This window comes from Manis pentadactyla, chromosome 7 (genome assembly GCF_030020395.1).
Source record: "Manis pentadactyla isolate mManPen7 chromosome 7, mManPen7.hap1, whole genome shotgun sequence".
Lineage (NCBI taxonomy): Eukaryota > Metazoa > Chordata > Mammalia > Pholidota > Manidae > Manis > Manis pentadactyla.
In genome coordinates, this window is record NC_080025.1 from 10,278,362 (window position 1) to 10,299,257 (window position 20,896).

The following is a 20,896-nucleotide window of genomic DNA, read 5'->3' on the forward strand; positions in this document are numbered from 1 at the left end:
GCCAAATGTCAGTGGCACCCACCTCTGCAGTGAGCCACCCACCTTTCATCCCTTCCCCACCCCCGGTCATTCTCATGCTTCAGAAAGTCATCTGTTGTGAAGTTCCTAGCATTCTCTCCTTCCACATCAGTTCTCCATTTTCAAAAGGAGCAGACAGGCCCGGAGAGGTTGGGAGATACGTTCATTAGAGCCAGTCACAATTAGAATGCACACTTAATTCCTCTTGAGCCTCAAAAAAGGGAATTAATTTATTTCTAAATAGCTTGGGTTCTCTGAAATCTGAATTTATTTGGGAGGGGCATTTTTGAAATAAATAAAAATTTTGCATCTTAAAGCTATAAGAATTGAATAACATAACAAAAAAAATTACATTAGCCATTTTACTGCCTGAGATTAAATATAGCAACAACTTAGAAAAAGCAGAGGTTGTTAGCTGTTACCACACCAAGCAAAATTGGTCACACCTATGCATATGGTTCTTGCACGAGCTTCTCACTCCTAAGATGGACTCGAATTTTTCTATAGTAAATGATCTTTGAGACTAAATTCAAAGGAGGCAGCCTAATCCGTGAAATACTTATCCTATTCTTAACAAGAGATGACGAACCTAAGAAACACACGTGTTCACAAGTTTCTGCCTGTCATACATTCGTGGCAGTCTACCACAGCATCCCCATACCTTGTTTAACTAAGGCCTCAACATGAAGGCCCAGCACTGATATGTAAAGTCAAACACAGTCTCTCTGGGGTTTCAACAGGAAGCAGCAACCTTTGATAAGAATTGATGTCAAGTGCCCAAACAAGACACATTTGCATGTCCATTTGCAAAAGTGGACATCCTACCTAGGTATGCTAAGAGCATAATGCTGCTCCCTGGAGGAAATGAGCATGTGCCTGGTGCCACTCAACAGGGAGAAAGGGAAGGCTAAAGGTCAGGACAGGGCATGGCACCTGTACAGCAATTGGGACACTGTCTTCCCTACAGTGCAACAAAGTATTTGTCAACAGGGGAGGTGACCACTTACTGGTAACCATTTTCCAATGTCCCCTGTGTGTAACCAGCCATCTTTATCCAGAACTTCCGCTGTTTTTGCTGGGTCCTTCAAGTAGCCTTTAAATACATTTGACCCTTTCACACACACCTGAGGGAAAAAGGTTGAGAAGAGGGGGTTGTGGGGTGGGAATTGGAGGAAGGTGGTCAAAAGGCACAGGCTCCGGTTATGAGGTCAGCAGGGATCAGGGATGGAATGTGCAGCACGGGGACTGTAGCTACCACTGCTGTGGGGGGAACCCAAAAGCTGTTACGAGGTGATCCGAATCACAGCTCTCATCACAAGGAAAACACAGCTTTTCTTTTCTTTTTGTAACTACATGAGATGATGGATGCTAACTTACTGAACATGGTGGCCATTTCACAGTATGCGTAAGTCAAGTCACCCTGTTGCACACTTGACATTTACACAGTGCTGTATGTCAAGTATGGCCATAAACCTGGGGGGCGGGGAGAGGCTCCAGTAACAGCATGTCCTGGGGCTTCTCCAGGGAAAATTGAGAGTGTGTGTGCGTGTGTGCGTGTGTGTGTTCTGACCTTTAGCTAGATGCCCTGAATTCCACGATCCCCAGGGAGCTACTGGAGCCCGGCTGGGATCCGGGGGCACCTCCACTGCCCCCATTTTCCTTCCCTAATGACCTCAGCTGCAGTCAAGGACTAGGGCTAATGCTTGTTCTGAGCTCCAGCTCAAAATGGCTAGAAAGCTCCAAAGGGGGCAAAAGCACTTTGACGTCATTAGGCTCCCCCAGCCGCACCCCCACCCCATCGGCCAGCAGCTCCCTGATAGGTTCCCAGGGCAACGAGCAGTGCAGAGCTGGGCTGCCGCCCTGAGCACAAGGGGACTTCGCGCGTCCTTGGGCCTGTGTTCTCTCACATCTGCAAAACAAGGCAGGTGTTTGTGGCCCCCTTCCCACACCTCCTCTCAGAGGTACACACAAATGTACCTTCAAAAAAAGCCTGTTTGATCCGAGACCACCAATCACATCAAGCTCAGTGGCTCAGTGGCTCTACCTGACGCTTCGCACTCTACCTGACCGTTCACACTCCGGCGGGGTTTCACTCACCTCGCCTTCACCATTGGCAGCCAGGTAATTCATTTCTTCTACATCAGTAAGTTTTATAAGATTGCAAGGCATTGGGGCACCAACATGGCCTGGGTATGAAATAAAAGAATGGTCATTCTTAAGGGGACTGCTAATATCCTTAGGCCGAATTATTTTTATAATAAACCAGTCTGCTCATGATAAGAACAGCTGGCAAAAACTTCTGGTTTCTGCAAACATAGCCAGTCTCCTCCTGGTAGATCTATAGAGTTTATTCCTAGAATAGAGACAAAAATATTCAAAAGTGCCTTAGGGACCTTTCCCAAGTTTGATGCTCCAAAATATTTTCCAAAGTGTAAATAATTTAGCTGCAGATTTTGAGGGTTTCTACAAATACCTGGTAGAAAACACTCTTTTCTAAAACTGTGCCATGGCTCCTAGGATCTGATGGCCCGGCTCATTGTCTGCCCCCTCTCCCTCATACAGACTTCTTAATGACCCTGTTCTCTCTAAGATGAGGACATGCAGCTTTGGCAAACCTGGTTCTGACCAATGTGGCCTTTATTTCCTGAAGTACGGATGGGCAGGTGTCACGTTCAAGTTTATTAAGACAGGACATGCTTATTTTCACAGCTCACTTAACTCTCTTGCCAAAGAGGGTTAGGATCGGGCTGTCTTTTCTTCAAATAAAAATAACACACATTATAGATGTTTCAAGAGCATTACAAATAATTCTTCCTATGTTTTAATAATTTTTGCATAAAGAGATCACTATTCCATACCTCAAGGTATAAAGAACCTAAGGTTAAATATTAAGCAAACACTACAAGAAAGGTTCATACACTGTTAATACCAATCCCAGCACAATTATGCTACTAGAATTTAGACCCTAGAAATTAGACCCTAGATCTGTGCTACTAGAATTTAGACCCTAGGCTCACGTTTGCGATACTCCACGTCAGTCAGCAGGGTGTGCTGATTGCAGTGTAAACTACCAGGGTGGCATGGAGAGAAGAACAGAAGTTTGCAGGCAGACCCAGGATGGAATCCTGGCTCTGGGACATAATGCTGTGTAAATTCTTAAACATTATTTACCTGCTTCTGAACCACAAGCAACTGTTTCTTCTCAGCAGTAACAGGACTCGCCTCCCAAGGACAGACACACATAACGTACATCCTGAGCAGCTAACACGTACTCTCATCCGCGACAGGTACTTAATCAATCATGTCTGTGCCCACCCCCACTTTGTCCTTTTGGGAAAAAGGACTTGTATATCTTTCTTTCCATATTCTCAACACCTAGGACAGCACAGTGTAAATTTAATTAAAATTAGCAGTAAATAATTAGGCCCCAATTACAGGAAAGCTCTGTTGTGCCAAACATTCTGAGCCCAGCTGAAGGGCATCATAGCTCAGATGTCCCCTTCAGAATCTAGGTAAACCTCTCCTGTCACCCAGCTTCACAGCTGGAGACTCAAAATCACACCCCATTGCACCACCAGAGACACTATCTACACGGCTGCTGGATTGAAAGACTGTTCACCCTTCGGCCTAGTCTTCTGAGACGCGGCACATGTTTGCGTTGACTGGTGAGCCAACGAATGATTAAGCCAATTCCAATAACTGATTGAACACTGAGATTCCTGGAAGGGGTGTCCCACCAATCGTACCTGCCGTCCAGTCTCCAGGCACTGTCAGGCAGCAGCCGGCAGTGCACTCGGTCTGTCCGTAGCCTTCATAAAACTGGGTCAGCAAGAGATGGAACACGATTAAGGGAGGGCAGGGACACCTTCGTGGGACATGCACCAGTGGTTAAGTTCCTCTGCCTCCTGAGTAACGGCCCATCTTGGTGCAAGCTCCCTTCCAGGGTTTGGTATATTCATTCGCTACATGCTTCACTGCAGCCCCAAACATCCCGCAGCCCAGCCTCACTTCCTGTGGGTGACAGTCATGCTGTGCATCCTGTCCCAACCTGTCACCGGGGCTCTGCTGTCTCCCCTGTCCCCTTCAGACAGGGGCTCTGCATGTTTGCAGATGCTTAAGACCCATCACCGTCCCCTCAGGCCTGACTCCAAAGGATGCTTGGTGCCTAACCCCAGAGAGAAGCAATTACACGCAGGGGCAGGCCCGGTCTCCTGCCTCGGGGAAAAGCTAGCTACACTTTCTCTGCAAGCGACTTGGGAATGACGTGATCTCCCAAACACAAACTGAGACACACTCAGGAGACTAAGGATGACTTCTGGAGAGGAGATTCCTGGGCAGGATCAAGGCTGAGACATGCAGCGGCCGGGGAGGCCACCTCACCTGACAGCCAAGCGCAGCTCTCAGAAAGGTCAGCACAGTGGCAGACACGGGCGCGGCTCCGGTGATCATCAGCCTGACTTTTCCTCCCAGACTTGACTGCAAGGCAGGGAGAGGGGAGAGAACAGGGCTCAGGAGGTTGCCGGTCACAGGTTCCTCAGTGATCCCTCTGGGCACCGGTGGCCCTGGTGCCTGGGGCTCACCTCTGCCGGCAGGGCTGGGCGTTCAGGGCGGCCCCTGACTGGAGTCTGGTCTGCCCAGAACTACACCAGGCACTCCCAGCCCTGTGGAAAACAAGCCTGCCCCCTTCTACTTGCAGGTATTTTAAGGAAGTAAAACAAGATGGTGGTGGATTTGTGGCAATCACCACAATTTTGGTATTTTTTTGGACATGACAGTATTCCACATTCTTTAGCACTCATGCCTAAAAAATTGCAAGAGTGACATACTTGTCCCAGAAAAACAAAATAAAATGGAGAACTAGAAAGGCTACAATTCCCTGGTTCCTTTTTCACCCTAGATAGCTACAATAGGATTCAGATTTACCTTGGACACTGAGGTTTGCCTAATGGCTTTATCCTTATATTTTTAAGAATGTGTCAGAATTCATAAAAATGTGTCATTGTTCTCTCTTGAACAGTCACACCTCTCTTTCAAAAAAGGCCCTCACAGAAATGTTGAAGCCCAAATGAGTTAACACGGCAAACAATAATATTCACCTGTATCTTGTGGAAGATTAGTTTATCCCACAGACTGTTGTTTCTAATGATGCCGCTGCGAAGCTCTGCTTCTTTCCTCTTGGAGGCGAAGTCCAACAGCCATCGCTTCAGTTTGGTGTTTGCTTGTCCAAAAATCTAATGAGTCAAGAGATAAGGTTTTATTATCTGTGGTCACACAGAAGGTACCTGGCCGAGACTGATTCTAACCTGAGTCCAAGACCCAAGGCCATCCCGTGCTCTGTCCCCTCTCTGCTGTTTGGAACTTACTCGGTCAAACATCCGGTTCAGCAGTCTGGGGACCACAGGAAAGACAGTGGGCTGAAGTGTCTTGAGGTCATCCATAAGCAGCCTGATATCTCCTTGGAAAAATCCTATTTTAGCTCCATGACACAGCATTACACACTAGAGTGGTCAACAGAAACAACCAACATTTGACTGTCACAGAAGGAGTTACCCAACATAACACCCAGACACACTAGGCTTCAGCTTTAGCATTTCGGACAGTTTCCAGACATCTTAAAGTTCCTAAATGCAGGCAGCTTTTTAAAAAATGTTCTTAAGTTCTCTGGTCATTGTACAACATGGAAATGCTTTCCTCTTGTTCATCCTGAAGAAAAAGAAGCTGGTAAGAAAGCAGCCTATGTGGCTTTTAGTGATCATCACAGGATTCTGCTATTATAGCTTCATGATGGGTATCTGTTCGATGAATGACATGATGTTATATAATCCAAATAGTTTAAGTGTTCCAGAAACTTTAGGTATTATCTAATCTCAAAACAAAACAAAAAAACTATCTGCCTACAGTTCAAGTCTATTAGAGTCTCATTTCTTTCATCTGCATCTAACTAAAATTTCTGAAAGCCACGGAATATGCTGCAGTTGGGACCATAGGACATCTAATACTAGAGTGGAATGCCGTTCAGTTATGATCTGTTGCATGACTCTTTTCCTGTCTGGTGCAAACTGCATTGACAAGCCATTTGCACTTGGCCAATAAGCTTGCCTATCTTAAATTTTAAAAACAAAGATTCAAAAGACGATGTAGCAGAAGTACAAACGGTTTCAGGCTTAAAAGCAGAAACCACTACAAAGGTATCCCAGGGTTCACTGTCTAAAAATTAAAGCTCACAAGGCTTTTGGGCAATGTGGCCTGCCTCCCAGGCATGCTTCTAAAATTAGATACATGCAGTCCATTATCAACTCATTTGACATCACTTATACATGCACAAGATCTCCTGAGGTCTGCAGGAAGCAGGAGTAACAGAAGGAAGATGGAATCTAGTGATCCTTGATCCCTTAGGGGTAAGTAAATCTCACGCGGCAGCAGCTGGTTGAAGGGCCAGCTGTTTATTAATTACCTCTGCCGCCAACACCCAGCACAGTGCCTGGCATAGGCTGGTGCTCAATAAATATTTGTTAAATGAATGAACAGTATCCACTGTTTTTTCCTATAAATATACAATCCAAAATTGTCCAAAAATGAAAAGAGATGGTTCTTGGCCAACTTGTGCATTAGGAACAGGCACAATAAAAAATAGAGACTTCCACTAGGTTTTTGCAGGATGGTATTCATAAAAATTTTATCTTTACAGTTAATCTTTCTGGAATCGGGTCTATATCTGTATCCTTCAAAAGTCTGAGCTTCTAATTTTAACATGAATGACTCAAAGTTCAAATATCTGGACCCAGAAAAAAAAGGTGTTCTTTTAAATAATTAACACCATTTCTGAAGTGGGGCTGGGCAGAGAAATCACCTGTGGGGACGAAGATCTGCATATCAAACTTACCAGCATCATCTCCTCATACATGTGTGCAAGTGGTAAAAACGAAATGTGTGTGTCACTGGGCCCCAAGGCAAGCATTTTCTGCAAAACACAACAACTTAGCAGAACACAAACAAGCAAGCGGGTGAGCAAGCAAAATAAAACTCACTGCCTACCTCTACAACTCTCTCAAACATATGGGCGAGAGGCAAGAAAGATATCAAAGTATCGTCTGGGGTAGGATTGACTGTATTCTGTAAGCAAAGACACCAGTAAATAGAAAAGCATTAAGATTTCCAGCAAGTTTTCATGTTACTTGGAGCACATGATACCTTAACACTAAAGAACAAACAGCTTTTGCTTGTGAGCTGCCATTATTTCTCATCAAAGGATGAAATGAAAAGTAATAGTTTGATACATACTTTCAGTGTTTGAATGGAGTGGAAGCCATTTCTGGCGACAAAGAAAATCCACTCAGGATTACAGCCAAAACAGTGAAAATTATGCCCAAATTGGGATGTTAAGGGATCGTGTGCTTTAGTCATTCAGCGTTTCAAAGTCACGGTACCCCACGACCCAGCAAGCTCAATTCCACCTTATGGTAAGAAATACAAAATCTATTCCAACATAAGAAAGGAGATTATTTTGTAGAGGGAAAGGGAGAGAGAAGATAAGATAAATTAGATTTCCCAGCTCCTTTTATTTACAGTATAAATGCATTTGGAATATTTCAGTTTGATGAACATCTTTACCTAGAAGCCCTAACTTCACTCCATGAAAAATGTCTCAATTTGTTTAGCACAAGCTCTGATTTGGAACCAGGGGATTTACTTTCCTATAAAATGCTGATTGTGACAGGTCTGCACTCAGACCAAGTCTGGACATCTGGCTTCCACTAGTCTGTACATAGGGCCGGGCACAGGGACGGTTTGCCTGGAACACCCGTGTTACTAATGTAAAGAATTCTGGCCCAGACAGGGGCAGCCGACAGCAGTGGCTGCCACCCCAGCCAAGCAATGAAGGCACGGTCAGGCTGCCTGGGGGTGGCGCACCCGCTTCTGAGCCAGGCCCTTCTCCTCAAGCTGGGCCATCCTGCATCACAACATAGTGACAGAGGAACGCACCAGCCCTGAGCCAACACAGAAGCCTGTGATGCAACCTGAACATGTCATCATCTTAGGCTGACTTTATTCAAGTGTGACCTGCATCCCAACTGGCACGTCTCAGTAGGAAATTGTTATGTAACGAGAAACTAGACTCAATAGTATCTATACTTTTCAGTTTTCTGATTTAGTGCAAAAATAATGTGCATTAGTGTGATCAGAAGTTTTACAAAGTTGAGAATGCCCCTGATAATATAATTAATTTTCAACAAAGTTTTGTGATCTGAAGGCCAATTAGGAAATGAAAATTTCATTCTGAGAAGGTACTGTATGTTGAATTCTCTTAAGAAAGTATACACCACGAAAGGTATCTGGGATTAAGAAGGTGTGAGTGTCAGCAAGATTGAGACCACGTCCGGCAGGCACCCCAGATGCCCATTCCCCAACACCGAGAAGCTCAGGCTCCTGCCGCAAAAATTAGGGCCAACAATCCCTCCCAGAGATTGCAAAAACAAATTATGTAAAATGTGCCAAAGGTATGAGGGAAAGGCACTATAGCGTCCAACAAACCGCTCTTCTGAAGTTAAGTTTGAAACATCCCCTTGGTGCTGTGGAGTGAATTGAGTCCCCTCCCCCACCCAATTCACACGTTGGAGCCCTAACCCCCAATGTGACAGGGCCTCTGCAGGGTGACTCGGGTTAAATGATCATAAGGACGGGCCCTGACCTAGCAGGGCCGGTGTCCTTGTAAGAGGAGGAAGAAACCCCTGGACCCTCTCATTCTCCAAGTGCCCAAAGAGCAAAGCCACAACAAGGACTACAGGCCAGGAAGGGAGCCCTCTGCAGAAACCGAATTTGCTGGCGTCTTGATCAGAGACTTCTAGCCTCCAGAACTGTGAGAAAATCATGTCTATCTTTTAAGCCATTCAGTCTCTTCTATTTGTTACGGCAGCCCAAGCAGACCAAGACACTTGGACGGCAGACTTTCAGATTATAGGAAACCTATTGAAGTTCGAGGCTTTAATCCTTCTCTTTATAAAAGTCAAATAAAGCATAATAAATAATAATAACTCATATCCCTTCAGCAGCACTTAATATTTCATTGTCAACTTACACAAATTATTTTCCCCACACTGGAACAGTAGATAAAAACATACAAGAGTTATTTCTTCTCTGTCCTTTCCTGAAAACATTTATAGAGCATATCCAAACACAGTTTTACTACACAAAAGTTGTAATAAATCCTGTCAATTCACCTTAATGATAACACGCAGGAGTTGGAGATTAGGTTCACAATGAAAACTATTTCAGACAAGGTGATCTTAGACCGTGTCACAGTGCAGACCTCCTCTGTATGTCAGATCGTGCTTCAAATGCAGCACGGACCCAATACGGGTGCTGCCGTTAACACCTCCATTCCTGAGGCCTAATGCCAACCAGTGAATATGAGGAAAGACGATAATATCCCAAACGTTTACCTCTGTCATTTTCACAAAAGCTGAACAGTCGCTCACTATGTTTCGATGAGTGATCAGTGCTCCTTTGGGGTTGCCTGGGGACACAGAGGAGCAGAACAGTCAGAGTAAAGAAACTCAGTCCAAGAATGACAAAATTATGGAAGTCCAGGACCCTGTATAATTAGTGCCTCAAATGGCCCTCATGTTAGGTTCACCCATGAAAGCCAAATGCTGAGTAACATTAAATACCTGAGCAATCTGCAATCCTATAAAGGAAATTTACTATCTTAATCTATTAATAGGGGCAAGTTTTAGAGGGTATGTTTCTTCTGTAGAGAAGAAAACCCAGGAATTTTATTTCTGGGAACTACTGATATTGTCTGTCCCAGGAAGATGGGACAGTTCACTGTTGCCTGTAAGAAATGCTGGAGGAAATAAATGTCGCCCTCAGATTCTGAGAGCGTCTTACAGAGCAATAAGAAAACGGCACTTGAACCACTGCCACCTCTTCTGCTATCAATCCATCTGAAGTCTAGGTGAGTCATTCTAAAAGGGGCAGGGAGTGTACCCTGCCAGGCACCCCTTAGAAGCAATTACCTTTCAAAACGTACCTGTAGTTCCACTGGTGAAGCAAACAACTGCGAGATCTTCAGGTGCTGGAGGCTACCGCCCAGTTAATTAAAGAAAGGGGAGGGGTGGTATGAATCAGAAGAAAAAAGAAAACCAAAAGCCAGAACATATCCCCCAGACCACCCTGTCTCCCGGATGGGGCCAGCGGGTCGGATGTAGTGTCCTTACCTTGGGCTTCCGTCTATTGGCTCTTCCCAGGTCCTTAATTAAAAGAAAAAAAATATCGTAAATAGAAACATTCTCTAAGTGTAAAGAATAAGGTCACATCAAGTCACCTCAAGATGACTTTACTAAGGATTCACTCACAGCTGGCTCAGAGACAACACAAATGTCAGATGAAATAAATGGCAATTTTCATGAACCTGCCCTGAAGTGCATATCCATGCTCTGAGAGGCCATCTCCAGTTCTCCTCTCTCTCCTATAAAGCTACATAAATGGCATTAGGACAGGCCTTCGAAACAGTATTTACTCAAAAGGAATCAAAGACTTTCACAGTGTATTTCTGGCCCCCACCCACACTTGCTGTTACCCTCCCCAGATCTGAGCACTGTTATGTGGTCACCCAGTTCTCCAGAACTGACATGTTCTATCTGCAGAGAAAAATCAATCTCTCTCAGAGTTAAATGCTACCTATTTAGGAGAGGCTCACATAACAATACTCCACACAGGGAGAAAGGGAGCAGAGGAAGGATTGTGAGGCTTTTCTGGTCACATCAGGCCACCCTCGAATGGACATGAAGAGTAACAGATTCATTTCTGAGGGTGCATCATTTCCCAGTTACTAGGGGGGCTCATTCTGATGTTCAGTTTACTACATGACAGCAGTCTAGGTGACCACTTTAATTATCTATTCCTTTTTTTAATGAACTATTTATATTCTTTTCCTATTAAAACTGAACAGCTTGAGTCAGCATATTGGATGAGCACACCTATAATTAAATGGAAATTAGATGGGTGTGCTCAGGGCTCAGTTTCTGCCCAGCTTTCGATTTTAAATAGTTATTCATCTTAATCACATTTCAAATTGAAAATATAACAGACCAGTGATTAAAAACAGGAACACTGACATCCAAATAGAATCATCTACGACCTAAAATCATGATAACTGCACCAACTTTTTTTCCAAAAAATTCTTTATCAAATCCAAATTACTACTAATTTGTTCAAAAGATCTCTATTTCTTCAAAAATTGATGCTAATAAAATAAAGCAAGTTACATGCAATTTGGCTTTTAATTTATTGGGAGCAAACATTATCCAAATTAGAGCACTAGTAGCCAAGAAAGTTTGATAGCCTAAAATCTGTCTTAGGTCATCATTTAGAAAGAAGCACAGCAACCTGAAAAATAAATAAGTTGCCATCTTTAGGCTCCAAATGCCAAAAAGAGAAAAAGACAACAATAAGCTGAAGAAAAAGTAAATTCTAGTTAATGAATAGTATGCTGAACTATGTAGGGGTGATAAAATTTGCAACCTCCTAATGTAACCTACATAAAAAGAATTAATGAATGGAGGAATAAAGTGATGGATTAATATGTGATAAAGAAAATATATTAAAATGTTAAGTATATTATTAATAAATACATTAAAATGTTAAATGTTAATGCAGGAGGTATATGGGGGTCTACTGAAATAATTCTTTAAACTTGATTGTATGTTTGAAAGTTTTTGTAACAAAACAAAAATGTGCAACTCTTAAATACTAACATTCTGTTTTTGATCCTATAAAAATATACATTAATATAAACTTGATCATAAGATCAACCACAAAAGTAATTTTAAATGCATTTCTTACAAACATAATCTTGGGCTTAGAAAGTTTTCAAAAACCAACTATTACACATATTTACATAGGTAAGTGCAAAACAATGTCTTTTACAAAGACTTTAATATAAACTTTGTATTATAATCTTCACTAACTCAATATTTTAATTAAATTTAAAATTTTAATCTTCATGTAGCAGTTGGTAAAGACACATTCCTGTGGGGGCGGTGGGGAGGAGTGTGGGGGGTAAAGATTACATTACTGTGAAAGGGGAGTACAAGTAAAAAAAACAGAAGTGGGGAAATGCTAGGTCAAAGCTAGCTAAGCCCCAATTTAACAATTCAGCACACCCACTCTATGGACTCTGTTCTATGCTACGTGTGTATGCAAGTAGGCAGGGCATGAAGCAGAAGGCTATGTGAGAACAAATCAGCCTCCCTATGACGACTAAATTCCCCAGGAAAGGTCTGATACATCCTTATTTGTAGGAGAACTATAAATAAAAACGCAAGCCCTATTTTTAACAGTTCCAGGAAAATATTTATAACATTGTTAGAAAGGGAACGACTTACTCTGTTTGGTCTATTAATTCCTATGATGCACACATAACGAGATCCTCCTCTAGCCAGCTTCTTTGGATTGAACTCTAATCCAAATCCAACTGGGGAAATCAGCTTCTGACATGATCTGATGTCAAACAACCAACTTAAATCTGGGCCACACTCATTTTCCTACAATGGTTACCTTTAAAATTTTGATTAATGTGAATCTTAAGAAATTTAATATGAAAATAAACCAAATCAAACATCTGTGCTGGAAATTCACCAGGGCTCTACAAAAGCAACTTGGCAAAAAGGATAATGAGGAAGATTTCTATCTCTGGTTCCATTTTAGGGACAAATCTGTAAGTAAAAGGCATTCAAGCCTAAAGAGGGTATACAAACTTAAATCTCTACCTGCATATGAACCTCTCATTTCTGACATTTATTGGCGTGCCTGGTCAGCGCTCTCGAATAAATATGTGAGCTTGCGGCTTGCTTTACGAGAGTGTACTTTCTCTAACATGGGACAGATTAACACTGGGGCATGCATGTAGGGTTCTTCTTTCCAGTAATGAGATGGGAATTTCTGCTCTGTGTCTTTTATGGGTTGCTGAGACAACCAACCCGAGTTGGGACTGCATGGTTACACTGAATACATCTGAGCCAAAATGACCTCAGGGAAACCCTTTGAGAAGCAAGCAGGGCAGTGACTCACCTCCAGAGCTTTCATGCTGATAATCTCCACCCCACACTTTTTGCCTCGTTCCAACAGATCAATGCCATAGGAGTCCATGAGAACTATGATTTTAAGGCATGTTGTTAACTTATTTTCTACACCGTCTAATAAGAGGTTGGCCTTCTCGGGCTTGTCAACAAACACCAGAGAGAGTTCAGCTGGAAATGAAGAGACAGTGAAGAATAAGCTCTAGGATATTAAAAGCTGGACTGTAAAATATCTGACATCAGGTCATTTAGGTACCACATTCTTTGACTAGGAAGGCAGATGTACATTTAAACATAAGATCCCTATCAAGTCAAATATTACCAAATGCAAAGTCACCCAGTCTAACCAATAACTAGGCCAACGTCCAACCAGAGTCCGCAGACGTACCTTTGTTGACTATGTAGGTGATGGCCTCAGTTCCAAGGGTGTCATAGAGGGGAATGATCACCATTGAATAAGCAAAGCATCCCTGTTCGATGATCACCCACTAAACAGACAGTAAAGGTTGGGGAGAGAAAACAAGATGTCACGTGGGACCACTCCCAGCAGAGCAAGACCCCAGAGAGGTTCAAAGTGAACCACTGGGTGTACAAAAACAATATGTGCGTATCTACTACTATGTGCCAGGCACTGTGGGATTCATGGTGAGAACAAAACACTGGCCCCCCCCTCAGAAGGCAAGTGCTAGAGCAGGACGGCTTGATCACAGCAGACGGTGGTGAGCGGGCAATCCGGCTGGCGTGAAGGTTCCAGCAGGGACGTGGGGGACGGCGAGGCTGCAGGGCCAGCAGCAAGCCCGTGGCTGCGGAGAAGCCCGGCTCCCCTCCCCTGGAATGCATAAACACTGAGGGTCTCTCAGCAACACTGTGCCTCCGGGGTCTGGGGAGGATCAACCTAGCAGCCATGTACAGCAGGGCCTGGGAATGGGAGGAGAAACACGCTGGTCTAACAGGAAGATGATTCTGGCAAAACCTCCCAGAAAAGTGATGAAGGAAAGAAGTGACACAGTGATGGGCCATCTGGCCTCTAAACTCGTCAGCCACACAGCAACTGATCTGCCCACAGGGCAGCGCAGCAAGATCACTCTTTTGTATATCATCACTGGTACCCATAATCTCCGGCTGCAGTTCTCGTATATTCCGCAGAGATTGGGCACAGAGCACAGGGCACAGATAACAAACAACACAGACGTGTGGAAAGGGAGCATAACCCACTCACACTCGCTTGCCTAGAACTGTTTTTTCTCCTTTTTTCTCCCTGAAACCAATTTCAAGCTACCATCACGGAGGTCAGGTCCAAGCTCCTCAGCAGGGTGCATGTGGCACATGTGACCCTTGCTTCCCTCCCCTTATCCTGCCACTCCAGGCATCCCCAGTACAGACATGCTGCTTGATGCAAATGTTATGTGGTTGTTGCTGACATTCATCTGGCTTCCCCACCCTCATATCCTCCAAGACTCCACTTAGATGGCACCTCCAGGAAGTCCTCCTTGACTGAGCTTCCATAATCTGTTTGTCCTGCGTCCACACTTGTCACATTACAGAGGAATCATCAGCTTAGGGACCTGTCTTCCTTATGGGGCCTTGCAGTGCCTGGCATATAGTAGGTGCTCAACTGACTGATAAATATGGGAAGGAGCCTACTTTGTGAGAAGTAAGGAATATGTGTCCTAGTTACAGATTCATTATAAAATGCTACTGAAGCAAAAATTGTAGATGTGTTCATTTGAATGAGTTCTACTTAAAATGAAAGAAACTAAATCCCATGAGCCTATCACAGCCCAGCTGTAGAAAATGCTCTTTTTCCCTGAGCAGTTAACAAAACTCTAAGAAACCACTCTCATTTGTAAAATAGTCCGTAGCATGGGGATTGAGCCAACATGTCTTTTGGATACAAGAATCAATTCAATTTCTTCAAGCCCACTGCTTGACTTTTTCCAAGCCAGCTATGCCACTGATTTTTTACTAACACTGTAAGCAATAGCTCCAAAAGAACTTCTTACTGAAGTGTACTGAAATACAATGGTCTACAGAGGCACGATGCACAGGCCTAGCCAGCCAAACAGACCAAATGTCTAAATTGAGGCTGGCCTACGTGAGGCACCTGCCCCATCACCCACGGTATTTTAAATCATCTGATCAGAGAGAAAGTTCATACCTTTCACAAAGAAAAGATGAGAGTCTGCTACTGCCAAAAATGTATGCAAGTCTCTCTGTAATTTTTTAATGCTATTTTTCTAATCACTGAGGTAAGCCTTAAAATGAGAAGGCTTCTTTATTAGTTGTTCTAATAACTTTGTTAGTTTTATTTGGGGATCTAGCATTAAAAAAACAAAAACCAATTATCACAAAAAAGTGACTTTTTTTCTACCTAAAGACTAAGGAGGCCCTGGTTTGGGTTTTTCTATGTGTAACTTTCACACAGAGCCATATTCTCAGTTGAAATTGGACCACAAAGTCTGGCAGATGTGTGACTTCCAACTGGCTCTTACATCTGAGCTCTCAAAACCAGGTACATACAGTGGGTGCTTAGTGTGAATACCTCAGGTCTGTTCTGGGCAAAGATGCCGATGAACTGGTCGGGGGCAGCCTTAAAGCCCTTCTGGATCAGTGCCGAGCCCATACACTCCGCCATTTCTGCAACCTAAAATGGGGAGAAAAAAATCAGGAGCCAAGTCAGGCCCAACTCAAGAAGCAAAGCCCATCAGGTGACAGCCAAGGTAGGAGGCCAGCCGCACACAGTGCCGCACAGCGCAGGAGAGCAGAGCAAACAGGTCTGCCCTTAGCTCTCCATTTTTGTCATGCGAGGTCTAATTCACCGGAACTATTAAGAGAACCGATCATAGGGTTACTTCTGCAGATCAGCCTCATCCCAGCAGCCCCAGCTCACAGATGGCGGTGTGCCGGGGTACTTGCACATTTCTATTTTATACTTAGCTTCACACCATGATAAAAGGAGCACCAGGACATAGACAACTCAGTTCTGTGTATGTATAAAGGGCAGCCTGGCAGCCAAAACTTGCCATGTGGTATCAACACAGAAACAGCAAGTTTGGGGGAGACCTCTGAAAAAATTAGAACAAGCTTTCATCATTAGGCTCTACAATTCCATTCTCAAGCACTTATTTTTGGGTAATAATTCATTCTTGAAAGGAGGCTTTAGAACACTTTATATATGAAGACATATATTTCAATATTATCTGAAGTCACAAAACCCTAGGGGAAAAAGACCAATGGCTGGATGCTTACATACATGACGGTAAATCTCTTGAGAAAATGCTATATAGCTGGTAAATATGACAACTACAAAAGCCACATCAAACTTAGACTATTTTTAACAACTTTAAGTAAAATAAAGAAATATGAAAATGAATACTATTATTTCAACTAGGTAAAAATAGGTAGATTCATAAAAATTAGGCAGGACTTATATATGTGTGTCCATTCCTTTTCCCATACCTACCCCAAATTTATGAAAAAGTATAAATCTTAAAGTTTGGATTTCTTTCTTTCTTTATTCTCAGGTGGTGAATTTTAGAGAGCACTTTTCATGCACGCCCACACCCGAAGGAAGTGAAGCCACCCCTCTTCCTGCCCCCGAGCCAACGGGAATGAGAGCTGGCACGGGGCAGGTGACAGCGAGAGCATCCCGATGCCAACTGTTTCCCCTCGCCCTGGCCTGTTTCACAACTCCTGCCTGCGGTCCAGGGAGGGGACTGGGTGAAATGCCGGCAATGATTGGCAGAGCTTACTGGAAAATACAAACCTTCATTTGCACCTCTAGGAAGGGGGCCCCACCTTTCTTCAGAAAACCTCACAGGGATTCCTAGCCCCCCAAAGGTCAGAACCACTGAGCTAGTGAAAAAAAATGATTTAAATGTGTAAACGCAAAGTTGGCTTCACTTAAGTCTGGCTTTATATTTTCCCCAGCCCCACAGGAAGAGACAACACATAGATTGCCACCTTCAGAAACCCCAGTGGTTCCCTATCTGCCTTGAAACATCTGATCTGTGATGGACTTGTCTTCTCCCTTCTGGCCCACGCAGACCAGAAGACGTAGAGCAATATATTCCCATAAGTAACATGTTGGAAGTAATCCAGAAAGCACTGAAGGACTGTACTTTCACATCATTTTGAAATTGGGGAATCCTAAAAACCACTATTTGGATGGGAAACTTGTGTGGTTCCTGTGAGGCAAAATGAAAACAGGGAATCTCTCTGGTCACTTGAGTGACAGCTCATCACTCCTTCTTTGTGGCTCCTGATGACAACCCCTCACACACACACCCTGGAACACACTGGACGCAGCTTTCACACAAACCAGGGGAGGAGGACGCACATTTGTATTCACGAGGTCCATGGGGTTGCCTGCCCCCGGCACCGAGAGCCTTTTCCCCAGCGGCTGTGCAGGAAACAGCCAGCAGCTAAGCAGACACTTCAGCTGCCCCTGTGTGTCCTCGGGGGCCACTTGGACGAGGGAGGAGCAGGGGCATCTAGATTGTTAGAATCATGACAGGAATTAAAAGCAATGTCTTCCTGCTCACCTGCCATTCATGAACTATTTAAACAGTGGCAGCCACGGATCAGTTGGGGTGCCAACAGTCAATATACCCAGATCCCAGCATACTTTGTGCTTACCCAGTGACACAGGTGTCACCTTTGAACATCTGTGAGCTCTCTATGGCTGCCTTGGGGTTAAACGCCGCACCAGTCCCAAGCTGCTCAGCATCAGTGTGACGCACTGCAGAGCCCGACACCAGAAGGCACGGAGCTCACCTGTGGTCCTGTTTCTGCCACTAACCAGCTGCGCCGCTGGGTGGCTCCCATCCCTTCCTGGAATGTGTTTTCCTCATCTATAAAATGAGAGGGTTACTCTATATTGGGACTTCTAAATTTTTCTAATACTCCCCAAGGCAGAGAGGAGTAATCTTGTCCCCCTATGGGAACTGGGAGGACAGTCACCTGCTTCAATCACATTTCTACAATTTTATCTTAAAAATGGTACTCTACTCCACAATGCGTCCACATCAGTTCTAAAATAAAGCGCTCTGAACCACCAGCTAGTGTTTGCCAAATCTTTGGCTAAGCCTTCTCCCTTCGGAGGCTGCATGCTTACCCCCAAGCTCTGGGTGGGTCTGGCACACACCCTCTAGAACCTTACAGCCCAAACCTCCGACAGCTCCGAGAAGGGATGCATTTAAGCCTCCAGCTTGCATGAGGAGTCCACGGAGGCGGAAAACTCACCTGTTGGTATGAAAGCCATTCATAGGGTTGATCTGGCTTCCGAGAGCCTAAACACGGGCCATTATCTAAAAAAAGAAAAAACAAAACAAAAGATTGGCTTAACATGTATAAATGCTCTCATTTGCCTCCCCTCGATTCTACAAAGTACCAGGTGGACTCTCTAGTGGTTCTCAGATCAGAAATAATGAATTCAGATGGGAAATGCTTCCTCCCTGGGTTCTGGTCTGATTTTTGACAATGACAGTGAGAGGAGATTTCAGGCAAATACAATTTCTAAGGACATTCAATTTGTGAATTACTCTGCAACACCCTGCTGGTTTAAAAAGAAGTCAGTAGCTTGAGTGGTAAAGGGATCTTGCTGTAGATTTTCACAAGTATCCCTCAAAATTTCTAATGAAGTTTAAAGTATTCCATCTCAGAATGTGAAAAGGAAAATATTAAGTACCCAAATTCTGATGACCAAAAGTATCGAGAATCACCTCATAGGTGAAGTCTTATTGCAGAGAAACAAAAATGAAGAAAAGATGTAAAATGAGAGAAAATTAGAGGGTATTTGTGAGAACAAAAGTTAAGAAACATCAGGATGCATCCAGATTCCAATTTAGATACCAAATAAACAGAAAGACCCATACTAATCATTCACTGTGAGTAAAATTGCAGTATTTCCAGAATCTCCCGCCTGGCCTAAGTGCATCTCCGTATCATAGGTGATTACACGGTGGGGGCGGCACATCTGGACCGAGGGGTTGGGTGGGGCCCCTTTTTGCAGCTGGATCCTGAGAGACACGGGCCAGCAGAAGTAGACTGCTTGTAAGCAATAAATGGGTTTCTCCCACTTTATTTCTACCTTTGACTGATTTTGGTTTCAGATGTATTTTGCCCCAGGATTTTCCCCCAAGAGTTACATTCACCCTAAAGGTAGTAATAAATATAACTCCAAATCATTTATATTTGGAATTAACCCGTTTCTACAAATGAATCCCAAGCTAACTTTATGCTCAGCTTGTAGTTGTTGAAGAGGAAAGTTGTGTCTCCCTAAAAGATTAAAAGCTGCCACGTTTAGACAATCAGAGCGGGCCACATACAAGAATGTGACCTAACCAGAAATTGGCTCTACCGCCAGCTCTGGGCGAGGCTGGGTCTGCACAGCTCCTTTTCAGACGGGCATCTGAGGCTGGATTCCGGTCATCTCCCACTTGAACGGGGTATGTGCATTTGCATTGGGAGACTATCACACGTCTGACCTCACCATCCTGGTCTGAGTGTGGGCCGAGGTGTTCTGATTTGGTTTGGGGACCTGCAGGGAGGCAGAGGAATGGCACAGCATGGCCCCGCGGGGGGCCCCCCTGGGCCAGCCCGGGCCTGTCAGAGCCACGCCCTAGCCTCTGGGCTCAGGGCTTGGGGACCCGCCGTCACAGGAAGGGGGGCAGCCAGGCTGGCCCGGCTCCCGCACCTGACAGCAGCAGTTCTGATGGAGCTGAAAGGCACACCCAGGGTCTCACCGTGGGACCCTCCGCGCCGCACAGGGACTGCGAGGGGGACCAGGCTGACCATGACAAGTTCCATCAGGGGCTGTTTTTGGATGGAAAGAAAATAGATGCGCCACATGAAATAAGGTTATTTTATTCTTCAGGAACAGGAATTGGCAACTTAGAGGCAGGGGCCAGATCAAGCCTGCCACCTGTTTTTGTAAACACGGTTTTACTGCAGGGTGCCTCCCTCCCTCATTTACATATTATCTAAGACTGCAGAAACCGTATCCCCTGAAGCCTAACATATTTACTCTCTGGCCCTTCACAGAAAAGTGTGCAAACTCTGACTCTAGAGTAGCGGGGCCGACCCCCAGGCTCACTTAGGGAATTTAACCAAACATACTTTCCAGATGCAACTAGCCAAACGTCTGATGTAAGTGGCCATATGGGGAGGGGCCTTAGTGTTTTTTAAAAGCTCCCCAAGCAACACTAAAGTGCAGCTGGGGTGGGAACCCTCCCAGAGAGGGGACTCAGTCTTGATAAAGTGGCTTCCTCAGCACAGTTTTAAAATACTAGGATTAAAATCTTTAGGTTGGCTTCTCCTGTCATTCAACGAACTCCAAACTACATTATCCAGATGCTGGTATTGCTCACTTGGAAAGTTTAATCTTGTGGTAGCCTAGGAAAATAATAGCTTAGAATAAGAAGCTCCTCTGGAAACAAAAGAAAAAGTAATCTGCAGAGCAGCCCCCTTCAATCAGCATGGGTTATGAAGACTGAGTTTATTTCTCTTCAACTTCTCTGAAAGGTCCACTCATGTGAGGCCTTCAGCTTTCCAAGTAGAGGTGACCCAGAAAAAGTCACATGATTTGTCTTAAGATCAGGCGAGTCAGAAGTATAATGTAAGTTAGCACATTCCTAGATGAATCCCAGCCTTGGCTAAAATGGAAAAAATGCAGATATATTTATACATACACATGCTTTATGGCACTGGTAACCAGGAATATATATATACATTTTTTCCCATGTGGCCTTATGTTAGGCTGCTCTACCCTATGGATATCTACTATCACAGACAAAGCC

The 20,896-nt window shown here is 44.2% G+C and overlaps 1 protein-coding gene across 4 annotated transcripts in view; it reads right to left on the reverse strand.

Annotated features, from left to right (window-relative positions):
• ACSL1 (acyl-CoA synthetase long chain family member 1) overlaps positions 1 to 20,896 on the reverse strand; it is a 55,997-nt gene that overhangs the window by 4,364 nt on the left and 30,737 nt on the right. For 2 of the 4 annotated variants that reach the window (XM_036894116.2, XM_036894113.2), the window contains exons 4-18: positions 18,342 to 18,406; positions 15,640 to 15,741; positions 13,486 to 13,585; positions 13,090 to 13,268; positions 10,236 to 10,268; positions 10,049 to 10,100; positions 9,459 to 9,532; positions 7,054 to 7,131; positions 6,902 to 6,979; positions 5,382 to 5,516; positions 5,115 to 5,249; positions 4,399 to 4,494; positions 3,765 to 3,837; positions 2,116 to 2,204; positions 1,026 to 1,142 (exon numbers count right to left, since the gene is read on the reverse strand). In XM_036894116.2, the coding sequence (XP_036750011.2) occupies positions 1,026 to 1,142; positions 2,116 to 2,204; positions 3,765 to 3,837; positions 4,399 to 4,494; positions 5,115 to 5,249; positions 5,382 to 5,516; positions 6,902 to 6,979; positions 7,054 to 7,131; positions 9,459 to 9,532; positions 10,049 to 10,100; positions 10,236 to 10,268; positions 13,090 to 13,268; positions 13,486 to 13,585; positions 15,640 to 15,741; positions 18,342 to 18,406 (1,406 nt within the window). The remainder of the gene's footprint in view (positions 1 to 1,025; positions 1,143 to 2,115; positions 2,205 to 3,764; positions 3,838 to 4,398; positions 4,495 to 5,114; positions 5,250 to 5,381; positions 5,517 to 6,901; positions 6,980 to 7,053; positions 7,132 to 9,458; positions 9,533 to 10,048; positions 10,101 to 10,235; positions 10,269 to 13,089; positions 13,269 to 13,485; positions 13,586 to 15,639; positions 15,742 to 18,341; positions 18,407 to 20,896) is intronic. The other 2 variants (XM_036894115.2, XM_036894114.2) reach the window with 2 other exon arrangements.